Source organism: Triturus cristatus, chromosome 3_2 (assembly GCF_964204655.1).
Source record: "Triturus cristatus chromosome 3_2, aTriCri1.1, whole genome shotgun sequence".
Classification (NCBI taxonomy): Eukaryota; Metazoa; Chordata; class Amphibia; order Caudata; family Salamandridae; genus Triturus; species Triturus cristatus.
Window position 1 is genome coordinate 904,227,374 of NC_140584.1, and position 25,252 is coordinate 904,252,625.

General features: G+C 45.8%; 1 protein-coding gene across 4 annotated transcripts in view; it reads left to right on the forward strand.

Moving 5' to 3' along the window:
- LOC146858425 (multidrug and toxin extrusion protein 2-like) overlaps positions 1-25,252 on the forward strand; it is a 564,202-nt gene that overhangs the window by 113,619 nt on the left and 425,331 nt on the right. For 2 of the 4 annotated variants that reach the window (XM_085649345.1, XM_085649343.1), the window contains exons 2-3: positions 16,185-16,286; positions 24,431-24,499. In XM_085649345.1, coding sequence (XP_085505471.1) covers positions 16,200-16,286; positions 24,431-24,499 — 156 coding nt within the window. In that variant the 5' untranslated portion in view covers positions 16,185-16,199. The remainder of the gene's footprint in view (positions 1-16,184; positions 16,287-24,430; positions 24,500-25,252) is intronic. The other 2 variants (XM_085649344.1, XM_085649346.1) reach the window with 1 other exon arrangement.

The following is a 25,252-nucleotide window of genomic DNA, read 5'->3' on the forward strand; positions in this document are numbered from 1 at the left end:
TTTCCCCAGGCGTCGGTCTGTATCAGATTTTTCACTAGCAGTACCACTGCACGTCGGTAGGTGGTGTCCGACAGCTCCGCATCCATCATCTGCAACGTGCACGCAGAAATGACGTCGTGGGAGTTCCATAGACCCTGCCTTAAGTACTTTTTTATTTTTCTGCGCCAGCCTAAGTGCAGATCCAGAGAGAGCTATGCTTTGGCCGTTTTGTGGCTACTGTTTTTCGACTTTTGTCGACATTCTTTCTTGAGTCTTGGACTCCTCGTGTGTAAAGATGTCGCAGCATAGGACCAGATTCAAGCTCTGCAGATCCTGTCATCGGATGATGTCTGTGACGGATCCGCACTTTGTGTGCCTTTGATGGCTGGAGCACAACCATCATACAAATTCATCGTCCTAGTACCGGGCCATGAATCCTAAGACTTTGCGGGAGCGGTCCCGAAAGCTGTTAAAGGCCTGGCGCACGGCTCCGTGTTGCTCCCGTTCTCGATCAAAAGGATGGTCCAGAGAACGGTCATGTAGCCCGCACCCCTCGTCTCATTCAAAATCTTTGGGATGAGCAGATAAGCATAAGAAGAAGTCAAAGAAGCATAGGAGTTCTTTGACTTCACCCAGTCCGTCGGCTTACGTGAAGTGAGACACAGAGCGTCGTCGTTGTAGGCCTCCGCCCTTTGAGACTCTTTCTAAGACAACTCTGCGCCTCCCTACTTTTCCGGGAGCTCGAGCCTCTCCTCTCCAGTTCCGACAGTTCTGTGAGGCCTAGCAACTCATCTTTAGACAGTCCCGCTCCACTGGTTCGCCTTCGGGCCTACGGAGTCATTTGTAGGCCCCAGGCCTTCGACGCCGGCAGCTTTGGCCCCTGATCTGGAGGGCTCCCGTGGATCAGTTAGCAGATCTGGTCATTCCGCCTCCACCTTGCCCAATGTTTATCCGGGCTGCGATTTTCCCGGTGCTGTCCGTGCCATCGGATGGCGTCAACCATAGCCCTATCTCTGACATGGAGCCGGGCCAGCGTCGATCAACGTCTGTTCCAACACCAGAAGGGAAGTTTGTCCCTGTGTTCCTCCCCTGTTTTGATTTTGTACCAGGAGGTGGAGAAGAGTATTGAGAGGGGACGCTGGACGCTTTAACATACCAGCTGAAAACCAAATGGACTAGCTGATGGACCTGGGTGAGGCCAGTGGTTTCCTCTGACACTGGCTTGCTGCCCCCCCTACCGTGGCTACGGAGATGGGGGCATCCTTTGTAAGGATGGTGAGAAGGGCAGCTGAGGTCCAGGACCTGAAGCCCCCTTCAGTGGCAGGCAGGACTAACCTCCTGACATTGGTGCTTCAGCCTACGGCTTCTATCTCCGAGCCTCTTTTGCCTTTTAATGAAGCCCTCACTGATGTCCTTCTGGGCACTTGTTCCTGACCCAGGACATGAGCTCTTGTGAACAGGACCATCGCCCCGCTCCGGTCGACCCAGTGTTCCTATGCAACATCCCTCCCCTGAGAGCTTGGTTGTCCAAGCCTCATCTTCCAAAAGCACATTACCTCCTGCTCCCCCCTAAGGTATCCAAGAAGCTGAACCATCTTGAGAAGAGAATGTTTTCTTCCTCCAGTTTGGCATTGCGGTTGGTGAATACTGCGCGCCTCTTGAGCCGATACTCCCATACCATCTGAGATACAGTTGTGCTGGTGCTACCTCAATGCTGGTGGAGACCCAGAACGTTCTCTTCGAAGCAGTTGCGAAGGTGAGAGACGCAGCGAAACTCACCATTCCTTGTGGATTGGATACCTCTGACTCACTGTGCAGAATGGTTGCCTTGTTGGTAGCATTACGACGCTATGCCTGGTTGAGGACTTCTGGCTTTTTAGGCGATGTCCAATCTACTCTGTTGGACGTGCCCTTTGATGGCACTCGCTTTTTCTGCGAACAGGCAGACTCGCCACTTGAGCACTTCAAGGCATCTCGGGCTACCGCCAGATCCTTCGCCTCATGGCTACGACCCGACCCCTCAGTCTTCCCTTCGTGGCTACGGAAGGGACGCCCAGCCACTGAGTCTTGCAAGCTGTCCAGCCTCTGCGTGGTTGCAGATAGGCCAGTCCACCCTTTCCCCCTCTGCCACTGCCTCCAAACCTTCCTAGTCTGATGTTTCAGGCCCATCATGGGCCAGTCAGAGGCAGTATTCATCATCTCCTCTGCTGGCAGTCAATCGTGTTGGACTGGTGGGTTCTGCAGATAGTCTGAAGGGACTTCTCCCTCCCCTTCGAGACTACCCCTTCGTCCATGCCACCCTCCTACGGCTGTATGTCGGAGGATCATTAGGCACTTCTCCCCAAGGAAGTTACATCTCTCTTGGCCAAGGGTGCCATAGAGAAGGGCCCTGTGCCAGAGTTTGGTTTTGATTTTGATTTGATTTGGAAATTTGTAAAGCGCACGATTGACATAAGGTGTCTAGGCGCTGCACGGTGAGGTGCCGAAAAGAAAATGGAAAATTAGTTGGTGAACAGCCAAGTTTTTAGTGCTTTTCTTACGGAAAGCAAAGTTTGGGCTATGCTTTATATCGACCGGGAGGGAGTTCCACAATTTCACTTTCCCCAGAACAAAGCCTCTTCCATCCCAATGTGCCCTGTTGAATCTGGGGGTTTGTAGCAGTTCGCTCTGCACTGATCTTAGATTTCTGGCAGGAGAGTACCAGATAAAGTGTTGTTTTAGGTAGTGAGGATCATTCCCGTGCAATGCCTTGAAAGCTAGGCATAACGATTTGAATTCTATCCTTTTATTTCACTGGGGGCCAGTGTAGCCTTCTCAGTCCGTGGGAGATTGACTGGAATTTCGGAATGTCCAGCAGCAATCTTGCAGCTGCGTTCTGCACACCTTGCAGCTTAAGCGGATGCTGTTTTTGTAAGCCCATATAAAGGGCATTACCATAATCGAGTCTGGCCAGATCTAGAACTGTCACCAGTGTTTTTACTCATTTTGGTGGAATGAAGGATCAAACTTTTCTAATTTTTTTTTGAGTAAGGAAGACCGTAGATGAAAGCTTGTTAGTCTGGCGTTGAAAAGTCAGGTTCTCATCAAAGATAACGGCCAGATTCTTCGCCTTCTTGACTGGGTTCAGGAAATCACCCAGAACGGCTGACCACCAGCTATGCAACCAAAAGGATGTGTCGGAACCCAGCAGGAGTCCCTCACTTTTTTCCCTGTTCAGCTTTTGGCAGTTGGAGCTCATCCACTGATTCACATGAGACATACATCGGTTAAAGCGGTCAGCTGTTTCCTCCAAATTACTACAGATGGACACCACTAACTATCGTCCACGTAGGAAATCCCGGAAAAGCCAAACTGCCTAATTAGATCAGCCAGGGGGGTCACGTATATGTGGAATAATGTGGGGCTCAGTAAAGAGCCCTGAGGTACCCCACATGGAAGCATGAAATGCTCTGATAAGGATGTTCCGAGTTGAACATAATGAAGCCTATTGTTCAAATTTAAGCAGTTTAAGGGTAGAATCCTGAACCCCTGCCTCTTAAAGCCTCCTGATCAGTATATCATGATTTACGGTGTCAAAAGCCGCAGATAAATCCAATAGGATCAGAGCAGCCTTGGCACCAGAGTCTAGGATTGCTCTGAGCACTTCTGCTGCCATGACTACGGCTGTTTCCGTGCTGTGCCCTTTCCGGAAACCGTATTTCAAAGGATCTAGCAGATCCGCTGATGATATGAAGACTGTTAGTTGGATGTTTAGACTTTTTTCCAGAACCTTAGCAGGGAACTGTATTCTTGAAATTGGTCTGTAGCTGCTGGTGTCATTAGGATCCAAATTAGGTTTCTTTAAGAGAGGTAGGATTGAGACTGTCTTTCAAGAATCGGGAAAGATACAAGCTGGTGATTTCTTTGAAAATTATACTGAGTTGATCGTTGATGTCAGGTGCCAGCTGAAATATTTTTAGGGGGCAAGGGTCTGAATGTGCTCAATACTTTGATGTTCTGACCACCTGTGATATCTGTCGGCTGTAGGGAGTATACCGGCTGATGAATTGCCAATATTATCATTTGACCTTGTCGGTAAGAGATCTGTACACAGTCTCCCTCCACCTTATCTTTGAAGAACCGTGCTAGTGAGTTACAAAATTCCTCGCTTCTGTCCACGTTAGTTGTTTCTGGTATTTTAACTCTACTTTTTAATGTTGCAAAGAGTACTTTGCTAGAGTTACTAGCCTGCAGAATTTTTTCTGAGTAATACTTGCTTTTTTTTGCAATTATAATTTTCTTGTTGTCAGTCAGTGTCTGTGCATATGTTTTTTCTGATGCACTGTACTGCCTTCTCCACCGTCTCTCTGACTTTCTGCATCTGTACTCTCAATGCGTCACAGACCATGGTCCAGAAGTTTTTTTTCTGCCTGGTGGTGAAGATTTTTTCCGGGGCTAATGTGTCTGCTACTGCTTTGATCCTGTCGGAAAATCTACCGGCTGCCAGATTCACTTCTGTTGTCAAATCAAGCTATGAGTTTGACAAAGCTGATTGCAGTAACTGAGGGTTGATGTTCCTCCACTCTTGCCCTTTTAGTGCGATGTGGATTATGGGGACGAGGTAAATGATGTGTGGTTGTTACTGTAAACAATATGGCTTTATGGTCTGACCAGGTGACTGGCAGAACCTCTAGAATTTTTAAACCGGGATTGGATGTAAAAATGCTGTCTAATGTATGTCCAGTGTTGTGTGTGGAGTGCTTGACAACCTGTCGTAAGGAGACACGAACCATCATGTCCACTAAAGAGGCTGTGTTATGATCCTCTAATTTTAGTGGTAGTTAAAATCTCCCAAGATCAAAGTCCTCTGAATCAGTACTGGATTCGATAAACAGGCTGATGACTTCCAAAAAACAGTGCTTTGGGCCAGGAGGTTTGTAAAGCAACAGACCTTTTGAAAGTATAATTTTCGCTTAGGGTGATTCTGAAAGATAGCAGTTCACAATCTGGGCTACTTCCTATGGGGGAACCCTTTATTATCAAAGTATCTTTGAGGATGATAGCTAGCCCCCCGCCCAGTTTGCCTTGTCGATCACCTCTGATGATCGTAAAAGCTGTAGGAATTGCTAAAACAAGCTCGGGTTGAAAGTACTATTCGCCCAGGTTTCGGTGATAAAAGCCATGTATATCTTGTGGGAAGTCATCATTTCTGCGAATTCTAGATTATGTTTAATGAGAGACCTTGGATTGATGAGCATACCCAAGAAAGTCTTGGATGTGGGTATCTGTCGGGGACTTTCCTGATTGACACTAGTGCAGGGTCTTGTTTTTGTAAACTGCAAATGTAATTAGCAATGGTTGCATGCTTTGGGCTCGCTTGGCAAATCCAACAGAGGGCAGTTGTGGGGCTTGTCTGACCTGTTAAGGCTCATTAGTGCGCTCCTTGAGTATGTAGCAGAGGGCCCCTTACTTGCGAGGGAACGCCCAGGGATGGCATCCTGATTAACTACTGGGTGCAGCAGGAACTGGTGCGCAGTCATCGGATGCCTCTAATGACCCGGAAGAAGAATACCAGTGATTCTGGTCCGAAACGCCCTCCGCGCAATCGACACAAGCCGCGGCGGAACAGGGCTAGGACTAAAAAGTCAAGAAGACTAGTGCTGGTAAGCGCTGCAAGTTAAGTCTACTTTGAATTTGTTTTTAAAAGCTTTCCAAAATGGAAAAAGTTAAATGTGCCAGATAGTACGAAGAATATTTTAAAAATGCGCAGTATGTATCTAATGGCAGCAAACCTACCGCAGGTGTCTGGAGTTCAGATGGGTTGTTATTCCCACTACTTTATGGTGCCCAAAAAAACAAAGACCCTTGACTTCTTCCTCCAAAAGGATAAGTTCAAAAGGCTCACTTTAGCCCAGGTCCTTTCTTCCCTCGACCCAGTAGACTGGATGGTAGTGTTGGACTTGCATGAAGCTTATTTCCACATCCCCATCCTCCCTGCCCACAGACATTCCAAATCGTTCACGTTGGCCACAAGCATTTTCTGTTCACTGTGCTCCCCTTTGGCCTTGCCAGTGCCCCATAGGTGTTCACAAAAGTGATGGCGGTGGTCGCAGCTCATCTGTGCAGATCAGGGGTACCAGTCTTCCCTTATCCTGAAGACTGGCTGTTAAAGGCTGGCTCACCCCAGGCTGTCCTCTCCCATCCACAGACTATGGCGAACCTCATGCACTCGCTGGGGTTCACTATCAACGTGCCAAAGTCACACCTGACTCCCTCTCAAACGCTCCCTTTCATCAGAGCGACTCTGAACAGCTCGCAGTTTTGGGCCTATCCTCCCAAGCAGTGAGTCCGGGCTATGATATTGATGTTTCAACCTCTATCCTGGATTTCGGTGAGAATGACTGAGCCTACTAGGCCTCATGGCCTCCTGCTGTGGATCATGCCAGATGGTATGTGCAGGCTCTGCAGTGGGACCTGAAGTTCCAGTGGGCACATCATTAGGAGAATCTTTCCCACTACGTCCAGATCTCGGTGGAAACTGCGCACCAACTGCAGTGGTAGCTAGCAAACCAAGATTGGGTCAAGGGCAGATCCCTCATCCTTCCCCAACCAGATCGGACGGTGGTGACGGATGGGCTACTCCTGGGATGGGGCGGCCACGTGGGAGAGGCGGAGATCAGAGGCAGTTGGTCTCCAGCGGGGTCTGGTCTCCATATGAACCTTTTGGAGCTCCAGGCAATCAGACTGGCACTGAAGGTATTCCTTCTTGCCTCTCAAAGGGAAAGTGATGCAGGTGTTCACCAACAACACCACTGCCATATGGTACTGCAACATACAGGGTGGGATGGGGTTTGTGGATCCTTTGTCAGGGGTCTCTCCGCCTCTGAATATGGCTGGAACATAAGGGCATATCCCTAGTATTTCACCACCTGGCGGGTTCTCTGAATGCCAGAACCGACGAACTCGGCCTTCGGTGCCTAGCCGATCAAGAATGGATTCTTTATCTGGAGGTGGCGCAAGGTCTCTTTCAGCAGTGGGGAGAGCTTTTGTTAGATCTGTTCGCCCCTGAAGAGAACACGCAATGTCAGCAGTATTGCGAATTGTTGTTTCCAGGGCGGCACTCGCTTGGCGACGCTTTTCGGTACGAGTGGAGCTTTGGCCTACTCTACGCCTTTCCACCTATAACACTTCTGCCCAGAGTGCTCATGAAGATCAAATATGACCGGGCTCAAGTCATTCTTGTTGCTCCGGATTGGGCACAAAGAGTCTGGTATTCTGACCTTCTATGCATGCAACTCAGGGAAAACAGAATCCCTCCGATCCACCCCCTTACAATGGGACAACACCTGGTGGCCCACCACCCTCGATAAACCTCCCACAGACCACGCCCACAACCTTGGCATCATACACAACTCCTCCCTCATCATGCACGGACAGATCAACTCTGTATTCTATGCATGCTTCAAAACCCACTACATCCTCCACAAGACCTTCAAATGGATCCCCCCCAAATCCAGAAAGATCATCACTCACGCACTCATAACCAGTAGACTTGGCTACGGGAATGCCCTCTACGCCAGAATAAATACATCTCTAATCCTCAAACTCCAGACTATCCAGAACACCGCAGCAAGACTGGTACTTGGCATCCGACGACAACACCCCATCACCCAACGACTACGAGAACTCCACTAGCCCCTGGTCGAAAAGTGACCTTCAAGCTCCTCACTCACGCCTACAAATCCCTCCACAACATCCGACCACAATACCTCAACTAAAGAATCTCCATCTACGCACCCAAGAGATCTTGCCCTAGCCGAAGTCCCAAGCATTCGCAGAGCCTGAGCGGGTGGGAGATCCTTCTCCTTCATCGCAGCCAAGAACATGGAATGAACTCCCTCTCAACATCAGAAACTCCCCCACTCTGCCAGCCTTCAAGAAGAGCCTCTAGACCAAGCTCTTCGGGTGAGACGGAGCTGGCGCGACTTGGGTCAGCAATCTACTTATCTTTCTGATTTTTTTGCAGCTGGTAGGCACAAGAAGATATAACGGATCCCACATGCGTTTTTAGGGATAGGTCATTGGATATTATAACTCCAAGGCTCTTGGCAGATGAAGAGGGGGTGGGAGGGGGTCCCAGTTCTCCTGGCCAATAGTGGGAACCCCAGAATTTCTGGCTGCTATCTGTCAAGGTTAATTCAGTCTTTCCAGGGTTAAGTTTTAGATGATTTCTGTCCATCCAGTGACTGATGAACCGCATGGTTGACTGAAAAACCGAGACTAAATGGGGTGAGTTATCAACAGTGAAGAGCAGCTGCAGATCATCAGCATAATTGAAAGTAACCATTTTTCTTTACTTCAATGACCTGATCAGTGGAAGGAGATATAGGTTAAATAAAAGTGGAGAGAGCGAAGAACCCTGTGGCACCCCGCACGTGGTGCTTTGCTTGGGAGCCATAAACTGAGCCAGGCGAACAGCCTGGGAGCGATCCTCCAAAAAGGAACATATCCAGCTTAAAGCTGGCCCCTGGATGCCTGCTTCCTTGACACAGTCCACCAGGATACCATGGTCGACTGTGTCAAAAGCTGCGGATAAATCTAGCAGCACCAGGGCCTGAGGAATACTCTTATCAGCTTTCTCCCGTAGGGCGTCCATTACTGCAGGAATGACTGTCTCCGTAGAATGGGCAGAGCGGAATCCCGCTTGGTCTGGATCAAGAAAGTGAGTTTGTTCCAGAAAATTGGACAGACACTTTGCCACATGAGCCTCCAACATCTTAGCCAGATATGGAAGCAAGGAGATAGGTCGATAGTTGGACAGTGTCTGAGAGTCAGCTCCCGGTTTCTTCAGAAGAGAGATCACAGTGGCTTCTTTAAAAGATTTAGGTACATAGCCCTGAGATAAAGAATCAGTTAGCAGGGCAAGGGAGGGCCTGGTAGGGCAGTGAAAACCTCCTTTAAAACATGTGGAGGACAACAGTCCGTAGGAGAACCAGAGCTGACTTTAAGCAGGAGGCTGTGAAGGATCTCAGTATCAATAGAGGTATAAGTATCCAGGGAACATGAATTTTTATAAATGGAGAGGGAGACTTCCTGGGCCATATGAATAGGGATGCTAGCCTTGATAAGGGAAATTTTCTCAATAAAAAAAATTGTTCAATTTGTCACATAAAGGTTATCTTTCTGCTATCTCTACCTTACTGAGACTTACAGATCAGCTTTCTTTGTTTAAATCTCCCATTGTCAATAGTTTTCTTAAGGGCCTTACTCATTTGTTTCCTCCGTCTCCTTTCATGATGCCCCAATGGGATTTAAATTTGGTTGTGACTTTTCTTATGTGTGCTCCCTTCTAGCCTCTTCATAATTGCTCTCTCAGAATTCTAACGCTTAAGACTGCTTTCCTCGGTAGATGCTAAATACACCCTGTTAGGCATTCCCTCAGAGGTTGACATCCCCCCCATACAAACTCCTGTTATGTAACCTAGGGCTGATAGTTGTCAAGAGAGACCTTGCCAAATACGGGGGAGCCCTGAACCTCCCCATGGTGACAGATTGAGAGCAGTCATGGACCTTCACATGGGTGCAGAGAAGGTGACATACAGGGCGAGAGGGTGCCCGAGGAAGTTCTTTAAGATTTGTAGAGACATATTCTAGTGGTAGATTCCTTACTACCCCACCCATCCTCCTGGTCTGTGTCCTTCATGGCTCTACGCTTGTGGTGTGGAAAGTCGTGTTAAGAACTGACAGCATACCCGGGTGGCATGTATTTTGGTCCTGCAACGTCATTTCGAGCACGCACAAAGCCGACAATGGACCCGGCTGGTGCCCCCTACTGACGTGCAGGGGTACTGCTAGTGAAAAATCTCCAGATCCAGACTGCCGCCTGGGGTAAATTCTAAAGGTGCGGAATGTACAACTAACATATGCCAGACACACCGTTACCAAATGTAATTAACTTACTCATTGACCATCATACTGAGTTCGATTAAAGTGCATCCACAATCTAGGCTTGGCAAGCAACAAATATTTTTTTAATTTGTTCATGGGTTTTCTGTCTGTGCTTACTGCGCTTTGTGCTTCTTTCAGATTGTATTATTTATCTTTTTCTGTTGTTGTCTTGCAGAATTATGCTTTTACTGAGGTAGACAGTAATTTGTATTTACTTTATTCTCTTCACCATAGGCACAACCAATACTGTCGCTCACTTCCTTGCAATGTGAGCCTGTCATTGGGTGCCTGAGTGTTCCATAACTTATTAAGTTTATGCGTTTTTCACCATCATCAGTGCTTTAAATGAGCAGGTAATGTCCAGTGCTCAGTACCTACACTTTAATTGGAAAGGGAGAGTACCTGCACTTCTCAGCACTGCTGCAATACATTTAATAGGAAAGTGCCAGCACTTCTCAGTAGCAAACTGGTACTCTAAATAGTGGGTACCTGCTCTTCTATATTTCTATTTAAAGCACTGACCATCTTCTAACTCATTCATACATTCAGCTTCTCACGCATCTCAACAATACCACAAACTCACTAATAGTGAATGAAGAAGACGTTTCAGTTATAGGCCACACCAGTTGGCTATGCCGATGCATGTTATTTTAGAAATTAGAAATGCTACGACAACTCACATCTTGACTTTAAGCATAGTCTATGAGATAAACCAAAGCAACAAAATATTTCTTCATGACAACAGTCAGTCACAGGGCAGCATTTTAATTGTTTCAGATTGATCATCAGTCAAACAGGGGCCAGCCTTAAAGCCTCTGTTTTCCATCCAGGCTCCCCACATTTTGTTGTTTTTGCAGGCAGCCCCGGGCTGTATTTACTGGGAACTCGAGGGCCATATATAAATCCTTTCCCGTTTGCCCATTCCTCTACCCCCGTCTGTCACTATTACGCAGGTATTTGGCTATATCTCCTTTAGTTGGCACTAATTCTAAATGAATCAGTGGCACTTTGTATCTCATGGATTTCGTGCACTGTCACTAATAGGTATATGTAGTAGTGCAAGTGTGGGACTGTTCTCAATCTTCCCATCCATCGTGCTCTGCAATTCGTGGTTGATTTGGGTATGAGAACTTCAAGATACAACCTGCTGCAACCACCTGGACCATGGATGGCGCTGCCTCCACTGCTACCTCTGGTGCCAGTCCCTGAAGCAGTGCCAAAAAACAGATTCAGGAGAAAGGCAAGGAGGCTCATTGGGGAAGAGGAATACAGGAACAGAATAGATTAACTGTTTATATCAGATTCAGACCCCTTGAATCTATATACATTGAGAGATGATGATGATGAAGACAATGGACAGAATTATGAGCTAACTGGTTGCTCTCAGCTAGTGGATTGGACATCCTGCATGAGTTGGTGATGGAATTCCCGACTGGGCTTCCTACCTTAGAACTGCTCCCATTCTATACAGTCATAAAGAAAGCAGCTAAGGTACTGGATCTTCAACTCCCCACAGTAGAGGTAAAGCCGATATCTTCACTGAGCTCCTCGTGCCGGCAGACCCTAACATAGAAACTTTACTATTCTTTAATGATGCGCATTTGGATTCATTCCTGGCAGCCTGGTATAAGCTCTTTTCCACTCCAGCTGTTAATAGACAAGTGGCACAGTGCTTCATGAGATCTAACATTTCTGCTCAGTCCTCACTGTAATGCCTCATCATACAGACCTGATATTCTTCAGGACAGTCAGCCAGCACATTTCTGACAGTTTCCTCGGCTAGAGATTCAAAACACCTAGAAGCCTGGAGGGAAAAATACCTTTTTAGCATGCAGTATGGGACTAAAGTCGCTAAATGCCAATTGACTCCTCGTACGCGACAACAACGTAGCGCAGATACGGCATACGCACCGTCATCTGGGCATGGCCGAGAGGATGGTGCCTTATGTACCCTTCCAGAAAGTATTCCAGGATGGTTCTGAATGCTTTCTGACATATTATAAAGTTTAGGTTAAATACTGTGAACTTTGTGACTTCTGCCAAGAGCAACTCTACATGTCAACTTCTCATTAGATGTCCAGGCCAACCTCATGGACCTTGCATTTAATGGCACATCCTTATTTGGTGGTAATGCTGGCTGTGCTTGAGCGATTCAAGGCGGGCAAGGCTGCAGCCTGTTCCTTCAGCCTACAACTGCTGGTGCTTACAAGAGATTACAGCCAGTTAAAGCCTTTTCCTGGCTTAGCAAGGTTTTTCTTTTCGAGAGTGTCAGGCCTACAAACCCCAGACCCACTATCAGTTGCACAATCCGTTGATCCGGCAATGCATTGCCAGGGGTAAGGGCTATAGGTCTGCCCTGCAATCCTCCTCATCCACCTTCTAATTCTCCTCCACCTTCTCCATGAACCACCAGGCAAGACGGCCTAGTTCACTTCCCCGAGCCCATTCAGAGCCTGCGAGATGGAAGGTGTCCTTTATTCTGGCCTGCAAGGCCATTACTTTGGATCAGCTGGTCCTTCAAATAGTGGAGAGGCTATACTGTTGCCTTCCTTCAGGCTCCACCCTCCCACCTCCCCCCGCCTCAAACACACATTTCTCACCCTTCTTCCTCCCTCCAGACCACCTTTCTATCCAGGTACAAGAAGTGGCAGCACTCTGATGGAAATGAGCTGTGAAGTTAGTGCCAGAACAAGGGGTTAGGGGTGTTCACTTGGCTACCTCTTGGTTCATAAAAACGGTGTGCATTTGATGCTGGACCTCAGAGTTTAACTTGGCTCCTTAAAATCGAAAATTTCAGCATGCTGACCCTTGCTCAAGTTCTGTTGGCAGTGGAAGCTGGGGGACTAGATGGTGTCACTCCACCTGCTGGATGGATATTTACTTCCACATCCCTATGCTGCAGCCACACCTTAAGTATTTGTGATTTGTGGTGCATTCTACGTACTGCCCATTTGCAGTATTCCCATTTGGTTTGACATCGGTGCCCCAAGGCTTCACAAAGGTGATGGCAGTGATTGCTACCCATCTCGGATGGATGAGCATCCTAATTGTTCCGTATCTGGATGACTAGCTCATGCAAGCCAGATTGCCAGAGGTGGTGCCACGCTGTCTACAGTCAACAGTCAGTTGACAGCCTGACTGCAGATGGCTTTTCAATCAATGAGCCCAAATCTCACCCGATGTCCTTCCAACGATTCCAGTTCAAGGAGTCAGTACTGGACATATCAATTGCCCGTGCTTTTCCTCCACCTCAGAGGATTGCTGACATCCAGGAAATGGTTTCATCATTTCAAAAGGACAGGAGTTGCAATCCTAAGGTTCCAGAGATTTCTAGGTTTGCTAGAGTCCTGCATTATTCTAGATACACACGCACGCTAGAACATGAGGGCCATGCATTGGCGCCTATGCTGACAGAGGTGACAGCACAGTGGAGATCTGTTAGACTCCACTGTGATCTTCCCCGGGGCTCGAGTGGAAGCGACTTGATGGGGGAACAAAGTAAACCTCAGCTGCGATATGGCTGTCACTCCCCCTCCAACCGTAGCTATGGTAGTGATGGATGCTTCCACCATAGGCTAGGAAGCTCCCCTGGAGGATCTGGAGATCAGAGGTCTCCTGCTCTCCAGAGAATGGAATCTTCACATAAACTTGTTGAAATTGCGGGCAATTCTACTGATGCTAAAGGCCTTTATCCCCTCCACCCAAAGTTGGTCTATCCAGATCTTGACGGGCTACATGATGGTGATGTACTGTGTCAACAAGCAAGGGGAAGTAGGGATCTTACCTCCTTTGACTGAAGGCATTGAGACTGTGGTCTTGGATACACTGCCAAGGGATCTTGTTAACTGCAAATCAACTAGCCAGGTCTCTGAATGTCAGAGCTGACAGCCTGAGCCGGCATAATCTTGACGATCATGAGTGGTGACTTGTGCTGGAAGTAGTCCAGAATATCTTTACTCAGTGGGGCAGTCCTCAGGTGACTTGTTCACCTCATTGGGCCTTGCTCAATGCCAGCAGTTCTGTGCCCTTCAGTATCCTTTGAGGGGCGCATTGGGGGACACATTTCAGTTGTAATGGAACTTTTCGTTGCACTACATATTTTCCCATCCCTTTTAAAATCCCAGACTGTATTAAGGTTTATGTAGGGGTTGAAAAATATGCATCCTCCATACCGTTTTGTTGTGCCCCAGTGGAACCTTAATTTAGTTTGAACTTTTCTAGTGGGGATTCTAGAGTTTTAGCCCCTGCAAAGATGTTCCTTGTACATGTGCTTTTAGTGCCTATAACTTCGACCAGGCAGGTGAGCGAGTAACAAGCTCATAATTTCCGTCAACTGTTTACCTCTTTTTACCCATACCAATTGGTGTTCTGCCAAAGACGGTGACTCTCTTCTCCTGGATCAGTCCATCCCCATTCTGACACCCCCTTCCCCCCATCCTACAAAGGAGGAGGAGCAGTTGTATAAGTTGGGCAGGAAGAACCCACAAAGTCAGACTGCCATCCTTCACATCGGAGATCAAGAGCCTGATATGTGGAATACTCCAGGGATCATCTCTCAACCCTATCCTGTTCAATGTCTACATGACTCTGCTTGCTAGAAACATCCGATCCCAAGACATCACCCTCCTGTCCTACGATGACACCCAATTTATCCTCTCCCTGGCATACAAGACAACCACCCCTGAAGGCAACTTCACTAGTTGCATGACCATTGCATCAGAATAGCTGGTAACCAAACTTTAAGCTCAACTCTAACAAGACCGAAGTGCTTGTCTTCAGAAACAGGACCTTCTTGTGGGACACCACCTGGCAGGTGACAGAGCTACGACCAACACTCACCAACCACACAAGAAATCTGGGGTTCCTCTTGAACGACAAGCTCAATATGATGGAACAATTCAGTAAAGTGAGCACAGCCTGTTTCCACATCCTATATATGCTACGAAACATCCTAAAGTGGCTGCCACAGAACTCCAGATGCACTGTCACGCATGCTCTTACCACAAGCAACAATCTCTCAGCAGCTTCTACACGAACTTCAGACCATCCAGAAAACCACCACAAGGATCGTACTCAACCTCCCATGCCACACCCACATCTCACCCCACCTCAGAACTCCACTGGCTCCCCATTCATCATCGCAACTAATTCAAACTCGTACATACAAAGCCTCGCACAACACTGGTCCAGCCTACCTAAACAGCTGCATATTCTTTCACCAGCCTTCCAGACACCTAAGCTCAGCCTCCCTCTCACTCACGCACACCCCCACCTTCACAAAAGCAGAGCAGGAGCTCATTTGCCTACATCACACCTAAAGCATGAAACAACCTCCCACAACACATCAGAACCTTTTCACTATTGGAGTGCCACAAGATTCTGAAGATCTGGCTCTACAAATAACTCTACAGGGACCACACGCCTACACAAACGCTCAAGCTCCTGGATACTCTCAAGGGTGATTAGTGCGCTATGCGAGTAGACCTAACCTACATCCTAGATGGTCAGTTGGCTACTACCTAGACTGCACCAAGGACATACAACTGGATGGACAGCTCTTTGTAGGCTACTGTGGTTCTAAGAAATGCAAGGCAGTGCAGAAAAGGGCCCTTTCAAGGTGGATCATCCTCTGCCTAAAAACCTGCTACTCTTTGGCTTTGATGGAACTCCTGGAAGTAATCTGACCCTAATACCATAGAGCCCAATCCCCCACTTCTTCCTTTTCCAGATGCGTTCCCATAGAGATCTCAATGCAGCAACATGGAAGTTCAAACACACCTTATGCAAGCAGTACTGGCTGGATTTTAAAGTACATAAGGATGGCAGTTTTTATTATAGTCTAACCAACAATAAACTCTTCAGTGGGAGGGTAATGCTATGACATGTATTGGACAGGTGAGGAACCTGCAGATTGAAGTATTCTTCAGAAGGCAAAGTTACTTGCGTGTGGTAATTACCTTTCTGGTGGATACTCTATCTACCTATACATTTTTCTTCCTTCCCCCATTGACTGGGAAACACGCCTACTGCCACTGAGCAACATTTAAAACCCTTCTACCCCAATTCTTATTAACACTTACACCTCTTGCTCTATTTTCAGTGTACTGTGTGATCTCTTGATAGGATAGTGCTTTTTCATCACTAATGTAAAATGACATTCTTTTTCTAATGCCGTTTTATAATATCTATCATAATATTTTTGCTATCATTTTGCATACATGATATGTACATTTTATCAGTAATAACAGTATTTTCTCTTTCTTGTCTCCCACTGTTAGTTCCTTTCAACATTCATGGTCTTTATGATAAGTGTAACAAGTTCGATATTTTGTGGACATCTTGGAAAGGTGGAGCTGGACTCTGTGACCCTTGCCATTGCAGTAAGTATTTTTTATGAAATATGGTAGCTGTTAGAGAAGATATAAGCAAACCTAACTTGATTTGTGTTATTTTCATGTTTTTATAAATATTTTACACATAGTGAGAGTGAAACAAAACTTGTTAATCTCCCCTCCTCCCTCTCCCCCAACAACCCTCACCTCCTCCAGAGTAGCATTGAATAAAGAGTTTACAAGTACACTGGTTATAGCAAATGGACATGTGAGTGATCTATTGCCTCTGGTAAAAACCTCCCCAAGTGAACTCAACTATTTGCAAACTGGTTCTGTAACCTGTCGATATCATGTAGGAATGAATCCATTGCCACAGTTCGCCATAGTCTTTGATACCTTTCTGTTGCTGGGACAGTTGTGTAACATTTACCTAACATTGCTTGCATTGCAAATAAGAGAAGTGCCCTCATTAGGGTTGTAATAGTGTTCCTGTTTCCCTAGACCCCATCAGGTGTCCAGTACCATATTGCCACACCCTTTGATGTATTGTAGACTTGTGATCGTATAGATATCGTCCAGCAAATCCTTCCAAAATGTTTTAATCCTTGGGGATCCCCACAAAATATGTGAGATTGTTCCTCTTTGCCCACATCATCTCCAGCATAAGTCGGTCATGTTTCGGTGGAAAGTGCAGGTCTTTAGTGCCACCCATATATGTTTCTGCTTGCATCTATTAGTTTTGCCTTACTCTACTTGTTTGTGTCAGTATAATGTCCCACTCGTGCTCTTAGAAGGCAACCTCTTGTGTCATGTAGTAGCTTTTCCTGCTGTTTCATCTGCCGCTTCAATAGTTTTATATATTTTGAAGGTGACATGAGCATCCATGTCTGTGGTAAGTAAGAGTTTCTCATAGTAAGTAAGCTTCTCATTGCCCCCTGCTTAAAACCCTTATTTAGTACCCAGTGCTAAATTTGGGTGTATCTGAAACTTACTTTTTCTGTAATCTCATATTCTTTTAATTACGTCAAACATCTAATTTTCCCATTGTCAAACAGATCTCACAGCTTATTGCATTGATTATCGTCCCATTGTTTGAATGCTTTCCTTTCTAGTCCTGAGCCGAAAACTAAATTTTCCCGATTTAAGGTTAAAGGGAATGGAAAGCTAGATAAATTACTGTTTTAAAGGTTTCACATGTAGTTTTCAAAACTGTTTTCCCTGTGTTGTTCTGTTCAAGGTATACTCTGTTATCGCTAAACATTTTTTCTTTTAGTGATTGCATTTTTTAAGATGGTGGGTTTCAAATGCCAAGTGCTAGGTCTCTAAACCGTCTTACCTCCCTTAGTGGAGTTTGCAAATCATAAGTGCATGCTCGTACAAGGATGTGTTGCAGTGTTGAGGAGTTTCTATATGCAAGATATCTAAATGAGTGATCTAAGAAAAACATATCTATCCTTGCAGAAGTCTTTTGTGCCGAGGAGTAGTGTGAGTAGTCCACTTGATCTGGGCTCACTATTTCTCCGAATCATTGCAGTCCCACATTCGATAGCTATGATCGCTGTATAGCTTTGTTTAGATTTTTCTAATTTCTCATTCAGAACAATGTTCCAACACCACCCCCCTGTAAACTCCCTAGCTATAATCGGACTCTTCTCAAGCAATAGTAATTTATGGATTCTTGGCTTGTGTTTTCAGCATATACTGCTGCTGTTGAAGCCTCACTAACCCCTTATATTAGCATTGAGGGCGGCGTGGCCAAGTAACATGGCCGACAGGATCTGAGCCTCCGAGCTCCCTGCTAGACCGCCCGGAGATCCTGCTTAATCCTGCCCTACTGATCCTTAGATTAGCAACAAAGTAACACAGCTGTGCCGTTCGGTGGTTCTGCACCCGGGGGGTCCCACCCCGGGTGCAGGAAATGGATACCCCTAACTAGTGAAAAACAGTAGAGGCTCAAGTGAAGCTTATGGACTCAACAAAGGAAGATGAAGCAGGGGCGACTCCTATACCGATTGACTTGTAGTTAATTTGAAATCCGGAAACCTCTCTAAATTAGCTCAGCGCGGCTTCAAGAGTCTGTGGGAGTGGTAAAAAAACAAAGGATGATATCCGCAAACAATCTTCAATATGTGCCCCCTGCTAAGAGTCCTTGAATGTCAGAATTTGACTGAATCTTCTGAATAGGAGTTTTGACGCAAAAAGCAAATAATGCTGGCGACAGTGGACACTCTTGACTGGTGCCTCTAGAAAGCGTAATCGGGTCAGACAGAATGTTCTGAGTCTTAATCTTCGTAGATGGTGATACAAAATTGGCCAACATATAAGGCCTCAATCGTGGGCCCAAGCCCTTCATGGACAGAATTTTAGTCTAGAAAGACCAGTTAACCTGGTTGAATGCCTTCTCTGCAGGCTAGTATAGGAGGAGCTTCTGTGCCCTGTCACGCGTGGCTTGTTCAGTAGCTTTAATTGCAAGTCGGATGTTATCCCCTGTCTGTCAGTCTTGTATAAAACTGCTCTAAAACGTGGATATGAGGAAAGGCCAGATCCCAACCAGTCGAGTCGCAAAAATGTTGGTAAATTTCTTAACACCCCTGTTCAGTAGGGCAATATGTTCCACATTGATCTTGGGGTTTGAATGGTTACACATTCATAGATTGGGTAGATTCAATCATGGTCGGTCCCGTATCCAAGAAAGAATTAAAGACCTTAGTCAGGTGAGGAGCCAACAGTTCTCTGAAGGATTTATAGAACAAATTAGGGATCCCATGAGGTCCAGGGGCCTTATTATTAGGTAAGGATTTAATGGTAGATCTCACATCTCCCTCCATAATGAGGGAATCAAGTTCCTCTCTAACCTCGTCGGGAACCTCCGGGAAGTGAAGAGATGCCAAATAATCATCTTGTTGATCCGTATCTAAAGCCTCCCCCTTGTATAGCTCCATGTAAAAAGAAACCTAGGCATCACAGACCTCCATGTCGGAGGACAATTAGGAGCCATCTCTGATGGTTCGTATTATAAGGTGGCATTTTTGTCCTTGAATTATATGTGGATTATAGAAGGCCAGCTTTCCTAACCTTCTGTGAATCCTCTCCACTGGTTGGGTACAAGGGGGAGCAGGATCCAAGGCTTGAATCCTCTTCCTAAGCAGACAGCAAGCAGACTCTATTTTGACTTGTTCTCTACAATTCTTATACTGTTCTGATTTCCAGCTGCTGGGTGGCGCAGGATATACTTGTAGGTCAGCAGTGGCAGGTGGAAGAAAATAACTCCTCACAATGGGCCTATCTAACACTAGGCCCTACACAGCAGTTCTGAAACATGGCAAAAATATTTCCAGAGTGAGCACTAGCCGTTTTTCTGAATGGACTAACTTGAGTGCTGGAGATCCGGGAGCCCACTCATTTTTTGCATATGAAATTGAGGTATATCCATTCTCCCCAAGCAGAAAATCTACCGAAACTGGTCCTGTTCCTGTGCCACTCCTTTTGGTGCAGCAGACATGCTTACACGAAATAAGCTAGCTTCAGAAATGAGTCCATGTCACTCTATTTTCACATACAAAATGCGTTATCAGAGGTTCCAGAGTTTCTGTATGTTGAGTGAAAATCTCAACCATCAGCTAACCACCTGCTAACATTACCTTAATAAATGTTGTTGTAGGTTCCCTGTCTTCCTGCCACGGATACTTCAGCAGGGTAGCTGGTATAAAAGGCCCTTTGTTCGCCGGGCATTCCCAGATGAGGTATTCTTTTTTCTTGCAACCTTTTCTTGATCAGAATATGCCTTGACATACAAATTTCGTAGATCTGAAGCCAAAGTGCTCCTCTAAGGGTCATGTAATATTTTAAGTTCATAAAACATAATTGGATACTAAACTAATTTGTAGGAAAACATACATTAGTACAAATTCCCCAATATTGAATCCCTAAATGTGCATACAAAAAATTGAACTAATAGAAGGTCAGCAAGGCAAGGCGCTAACAAACGAGTTATAAAAAAATAAAATATATATATATATTTTTCAGCTGCAGGTTCACCAACTTGACACACTCGAGGGCCGGTGCTGCGAATGCAGGGGTGTTCCCACATGCATATAACAGCTACCAGTGTCCACAGGGTAATTGTACCCAACAAAGAAGACAGCACTCACGGGGTGAGTTCCATAGATTTATTTGGCAACCGCCTTTTTCGATGTTTCTCGGACCGAGAAACATCGAATAAGGCGGTTGCCGAAACGCGTATATGTATGTATGTATGTGTGTATATGTATGTGTGTGTATGTATGTATATATATATATATATATGTCGCTCCAAGTACACCAAAAATACGAGTCACTCGTTGCGTTGCGGGCGGGTGCCGAGTGCGGTGGTGTACCGCACACAATATAGGCTCCAAAGATTCCTCCGTTTTCTGGAAGGAAAAGACGGCACTCACGGGGCTTCGTTTCAGCAGATTTTAATAATTTAAACCGAATGCATTCGGTTTAAATTATTAAAATCTGCTGAAACGAAGCCCCGTGAGTGCCGTCTTTTCCTTCCAGAAAACGGAGGAATCTTTGGAGCCTATATATATATATATATATTTTACAAAACCAATACGATTTTGCATCAACAAAAACACCACAGCATAAATATTGCATACATGACACATATAGGCTATACAAGGGGAGTAACATCATTGCACCAACACAAATATCTCATACTACAAAGATGATGTTTTCTGACAATTCATATTTTGTTTTCCAGTCGGTTGTGAACTGTCTACATTGCGGTCCAAACCTTCAACTTTCATGGACTGTTATCCAGGCAATACTGCTAATGCCTGATGATTTAATCTCATTGCAAAAAAAAAAAAGGCAAATCAATATGCTTTAAATGCACTCTCTCATCCAGTTATTTGCATAACCTGTCCGTGTTATTGCAGGTTTTCTCTATGAGCTTTGCTTCTAGGTTCGTAAATGCCAGCTGCGTTTTCATCCACTACTCCCGTGCCCTTTGTGGCACGGTTGCACAAGTATTACCAGCTTTTTTGGATGACCTTTAACCGACTTGCTCAGTCTATTCAGGATAGTAGTGATGTAGTGAAATTCGTAAGAAATTATTGACCAACTTCTTAAGCCGAGCAGTGGGCAGCAGTGTGGCATGTCCACGACGCGCTTGGATGAGGTCTATGGGCTTCTTTGGAAATGTGCAATCATCCTCACCACTTAGGTGAAAAAGCAGACTCTGCTCTAGAATGGTTTGAGGATATTTTGTCACAGCACGTTCTTTGCGTTTTTGCACACACCAGTAATTTCACCAAGAGTTGTGCCCTCTTTGTGGCTGTGGAGGGGGTTTTCAGTTTCACCAGTGCCAGACCACTCCACCCACCCAGCAGGCTTTTTAAACCTTTCATGGCTGAGGCTCCAGTTCTCAGATACAACACCCAGGATAGCAGGGACAAAATGCAGCTCAGTTCCCCACCCCTCCAGCATCCACAGCAGCAAAACCGCTTTAGTTTGTTTTTGCCGACACACAGAAACTCTGTTGTAGCCCGAATCCTATATTTCCTCCAGAAGCGTCAAGTCATCACTTCATACAAGTAGGTCCTCCAGATTGTTCTTGGGGCTATGCCCTTCCATTTCTTTCTATTCTGCTGCACCTTACATCACCATCAGAGTAGCTGAGGAAGGATCATCTGTCTGTCTTGCAGCCAGAAGTGCAAGCCCTTTTGGGCAAAGGGGCCATTAAGAAAGTTCCAGCCTCAGAAGTAGGAACTATGTGTTAGTCCCACTACTTCCTTGTGCTGAAGAAGGGCAGAGGCCTTGGTTCTATTTTGTATCTTTGCCCTCTCAACACCTTCTTGAGAGAGAACAAATTCAGGATGCTCAAGCTATCCTAGGTAGTTCGCAGAGATTGGATGGTAGAAGTAGACCTGCAGGACATCTATTTCCTTATCCTTATCCTGCAGGCCCTCAGGCACTACCTGCTGTTCACAGTTAGCCAGTTGCTTTTTCAGTTCAATGTGCTCCCTTTTGGTCTCACTAGTGCCCCTTTGGTGCTCTTCATGAAAGTGATGGAGGTGATTTGCAGCACACATTGTTGGGGTTCACTATCAACTTGCCTAAGTCACACCATATTCCGTTGCAGACTCTCCCATTCATCATAGCTATTCTGGAAATTACATAGTTTTGTGCTTATTCCCTGAGCGTAGAGTCCAGGACATTCAAACTGCAATTCTGATGTTTCAGCCCCTGTCCTGCTACTCAGTTTGGGTGACACTGAATCTCCTGGGATTGTTGCCCACCTGTTTCCTGCAGGCTAAACATACCAGGTGGCACACACAGGCTCTGCAGTGGGATCTCAAATCCATGTGGGTACAGTATTAGGGGAGTCTGTTGGATTGTATCCAAATTTGGGAGGAGACTGCAGAAGACAATCAGCAGTAATTACTGGACTACAATTGGAACCGTGACAGATCCCTCTCCATGCCCCACCCAGATGCATCACAGATGTTTCAGATGCATCTCCACTGGGTAGGGGTGGTCATCTAAGAGAGGTGGAGATCAGAGGCATTTGTTCTTTGGCAGAGATTCAACTCTATATCAATTTGTTGGATTAGAGGACAATCGAAGGCCTTCCTGCCCTCCATCAGAGAAGGCTGGTGTTCAGGCCACATCGAAACCATATGGTACTGCAAAAAGCAGGAAGGGTCTGGGGCCCTGTGTCACGAGACTCTGCATCCCTAGAGGTAGCTGGACTGCCTTGGAATTTCTATGGTGTTAGACCACCTGATGGGATTTCTAAACACCAGGACTGACAAACTTTGAAAACTCGGGCTCAATCTTTTTGCCACTGCAGAGAAAGTGCAATGAAGTACTTCCCAGCTTTGGGAGTTTCCAAGGCAGCTCTCGCAGAGACATCTTTTATCTGTAGGTGAACCCAGGACTCCTGTATGCCTTTCGCTACTGCCTCACTTTACCGGAGTTCTGATGAAGATCAGGAATGGAAAGCCACAAATCAACCCAGACCTCCTGTGCAGGAGCATCTATCCTCCCTTTTAAGCTGCAACTTTGGGAGGATCTTCTGTTATAGCAGCAGGATAGGGTGCTGAACCTGGACCAGCACAATTTGCATCTTTATGCTTGGAGATTGACCAGCGACAGATGACTTCCTTCGATCTCACCTTTGAGGTCATTGAGGTCCTCTAGGCAGTGAGATGTCCTTCCAAAAAATCATTGTAGGTCAGTTGTTGGGGAACAATTGGTGAGGTACAAGACAAATTAACCCATTGAAAGTGAAGTTTAAGTGTTGTTGCTTGTTCTGTCCCTGACCAAGCAAAGACTAGGCTAGATGGCTTGGTGGGCTCACTAGTCTTTCTGCCTTTTTGGTGCAGTTCAGCTGGAGAGTGCTTGTGTGAAGGTAGGGCCCGAGGGTAGGCCACTTGTGTCACTATGCAGTACAGAGCAGCGGTTTGTATTTCATCCATGACTGAACCGTCCATCTGGAGCTGTTGCTTGGTTAATATAGTCACCTGATTCCTAGTCCCCATGAGAGTGCAATAAGCACAAAACACACTCCATTTGCACAGGCCTGAAAGTTGAGGTACACTCACTGTACCACATGCAGCAGGCTTGTTAAGGCCACTTGTCTTTCTGCTTCTCTTATGCTCTCTAGTCATTTACAGACTATTAATGGCTTCAGCCAGGGTGTAGGCTAGCCAAGGAAGAGGAATATCAGTGATGCAACCATTGTCCCCGTGGCCGTGAATGAGCAGAAAATGATTTAAACAAATGAGTTGTTCTGAGCAGGGATTCCCAAATTATATTACCCCCTTAAGAGGTCCGTGAGTTCAAGGCACGTAGGTCAGGCCATCGAGAATGCTGGATACTTGTAATGGTAGAATGTGCATGGTATTTTGAAAAACTTGCTTTAAAACCTAGCCAAGGTTCAATAAAAGGCACGCCTAGAAGCTGGTAATAAGCTTCTACATTGAGTCCAGTCTTTAATTAGCGTAACGAGCGGACACTCACAAAACTACGAGTGTTTATAGCAATTACTAAATAACTGTAGTCTGGATGGGCTGATACGAAAAGCAGAACCAGAGAAATATTCAAAGTACCTCACCCAAATAAATCCAAAGCTATTCTAAGGAATATATTAAATTTTTTCTTAAGTGAATGCTAATTGTTTGCTGTCATGTGGTTTTCAGATAATAAATGTTACTGGAATATCAGTTGGTTCAGGACTGTCCTCCGCATGCGACACCCTAATATCCCAGGTAAGAAGGAGCCATTTTTACGTGTAAGGATGTTTTGATATTGCATTTCCCTAGGGTTTTTTGTACTTTCCAAAATACTCATATTTATGTCCTAGAAAGGTTTCAGTTAAGTGGTAAATTAATTCACAGTTAGGTGAATTATTGTATGTGTGACATTTTACCTCAAAAAGCGCACCTTAAATCCTTAGCAAATATTTTGAACAAAATAAAGTTCAGCGTGCATTAGGAATATAAACATTGCTCAAAGGTGGACCATCATCCATGTTGGGATGGGTACCGAGTGCTTCATTGCGTATTCCATAAGGATGTTGTAAATATTACATGTAATCTTTTAGGAAAGTCTTGCTAATGCTCCCTTTCTGCTCCAACTGTAGTGGATCATAGGTTAGGCTCTCTAGCAACCACGAAGAGGGCAGTAAGAATGCAAGCAGGCAGGAGAAAATTGTATAGGGACCTAACATTCCTGAACAAAAGCAACTCTAGCTATATGGTTTATTTTTTAATTCTCCAGTATTGTATCTTATAGATTCACATGTTTGAATCTTCCCTGTGGTCATGGTGGGAGTCCCACGGTAACAGTAAATTAGCAGTATAAAGCTAAAAGGACAGTCTCCCTTGAAAATCAACAGTATTTAAAAACCAGCTAACCTCATTAAAGAACATCCAAACTCCAGCCAATCACATCGCAGATCCCTGAGTATCCATCCCCTGCAGAGCCACCATACCTCAGATTTCTTACCGCACATCGTGTGT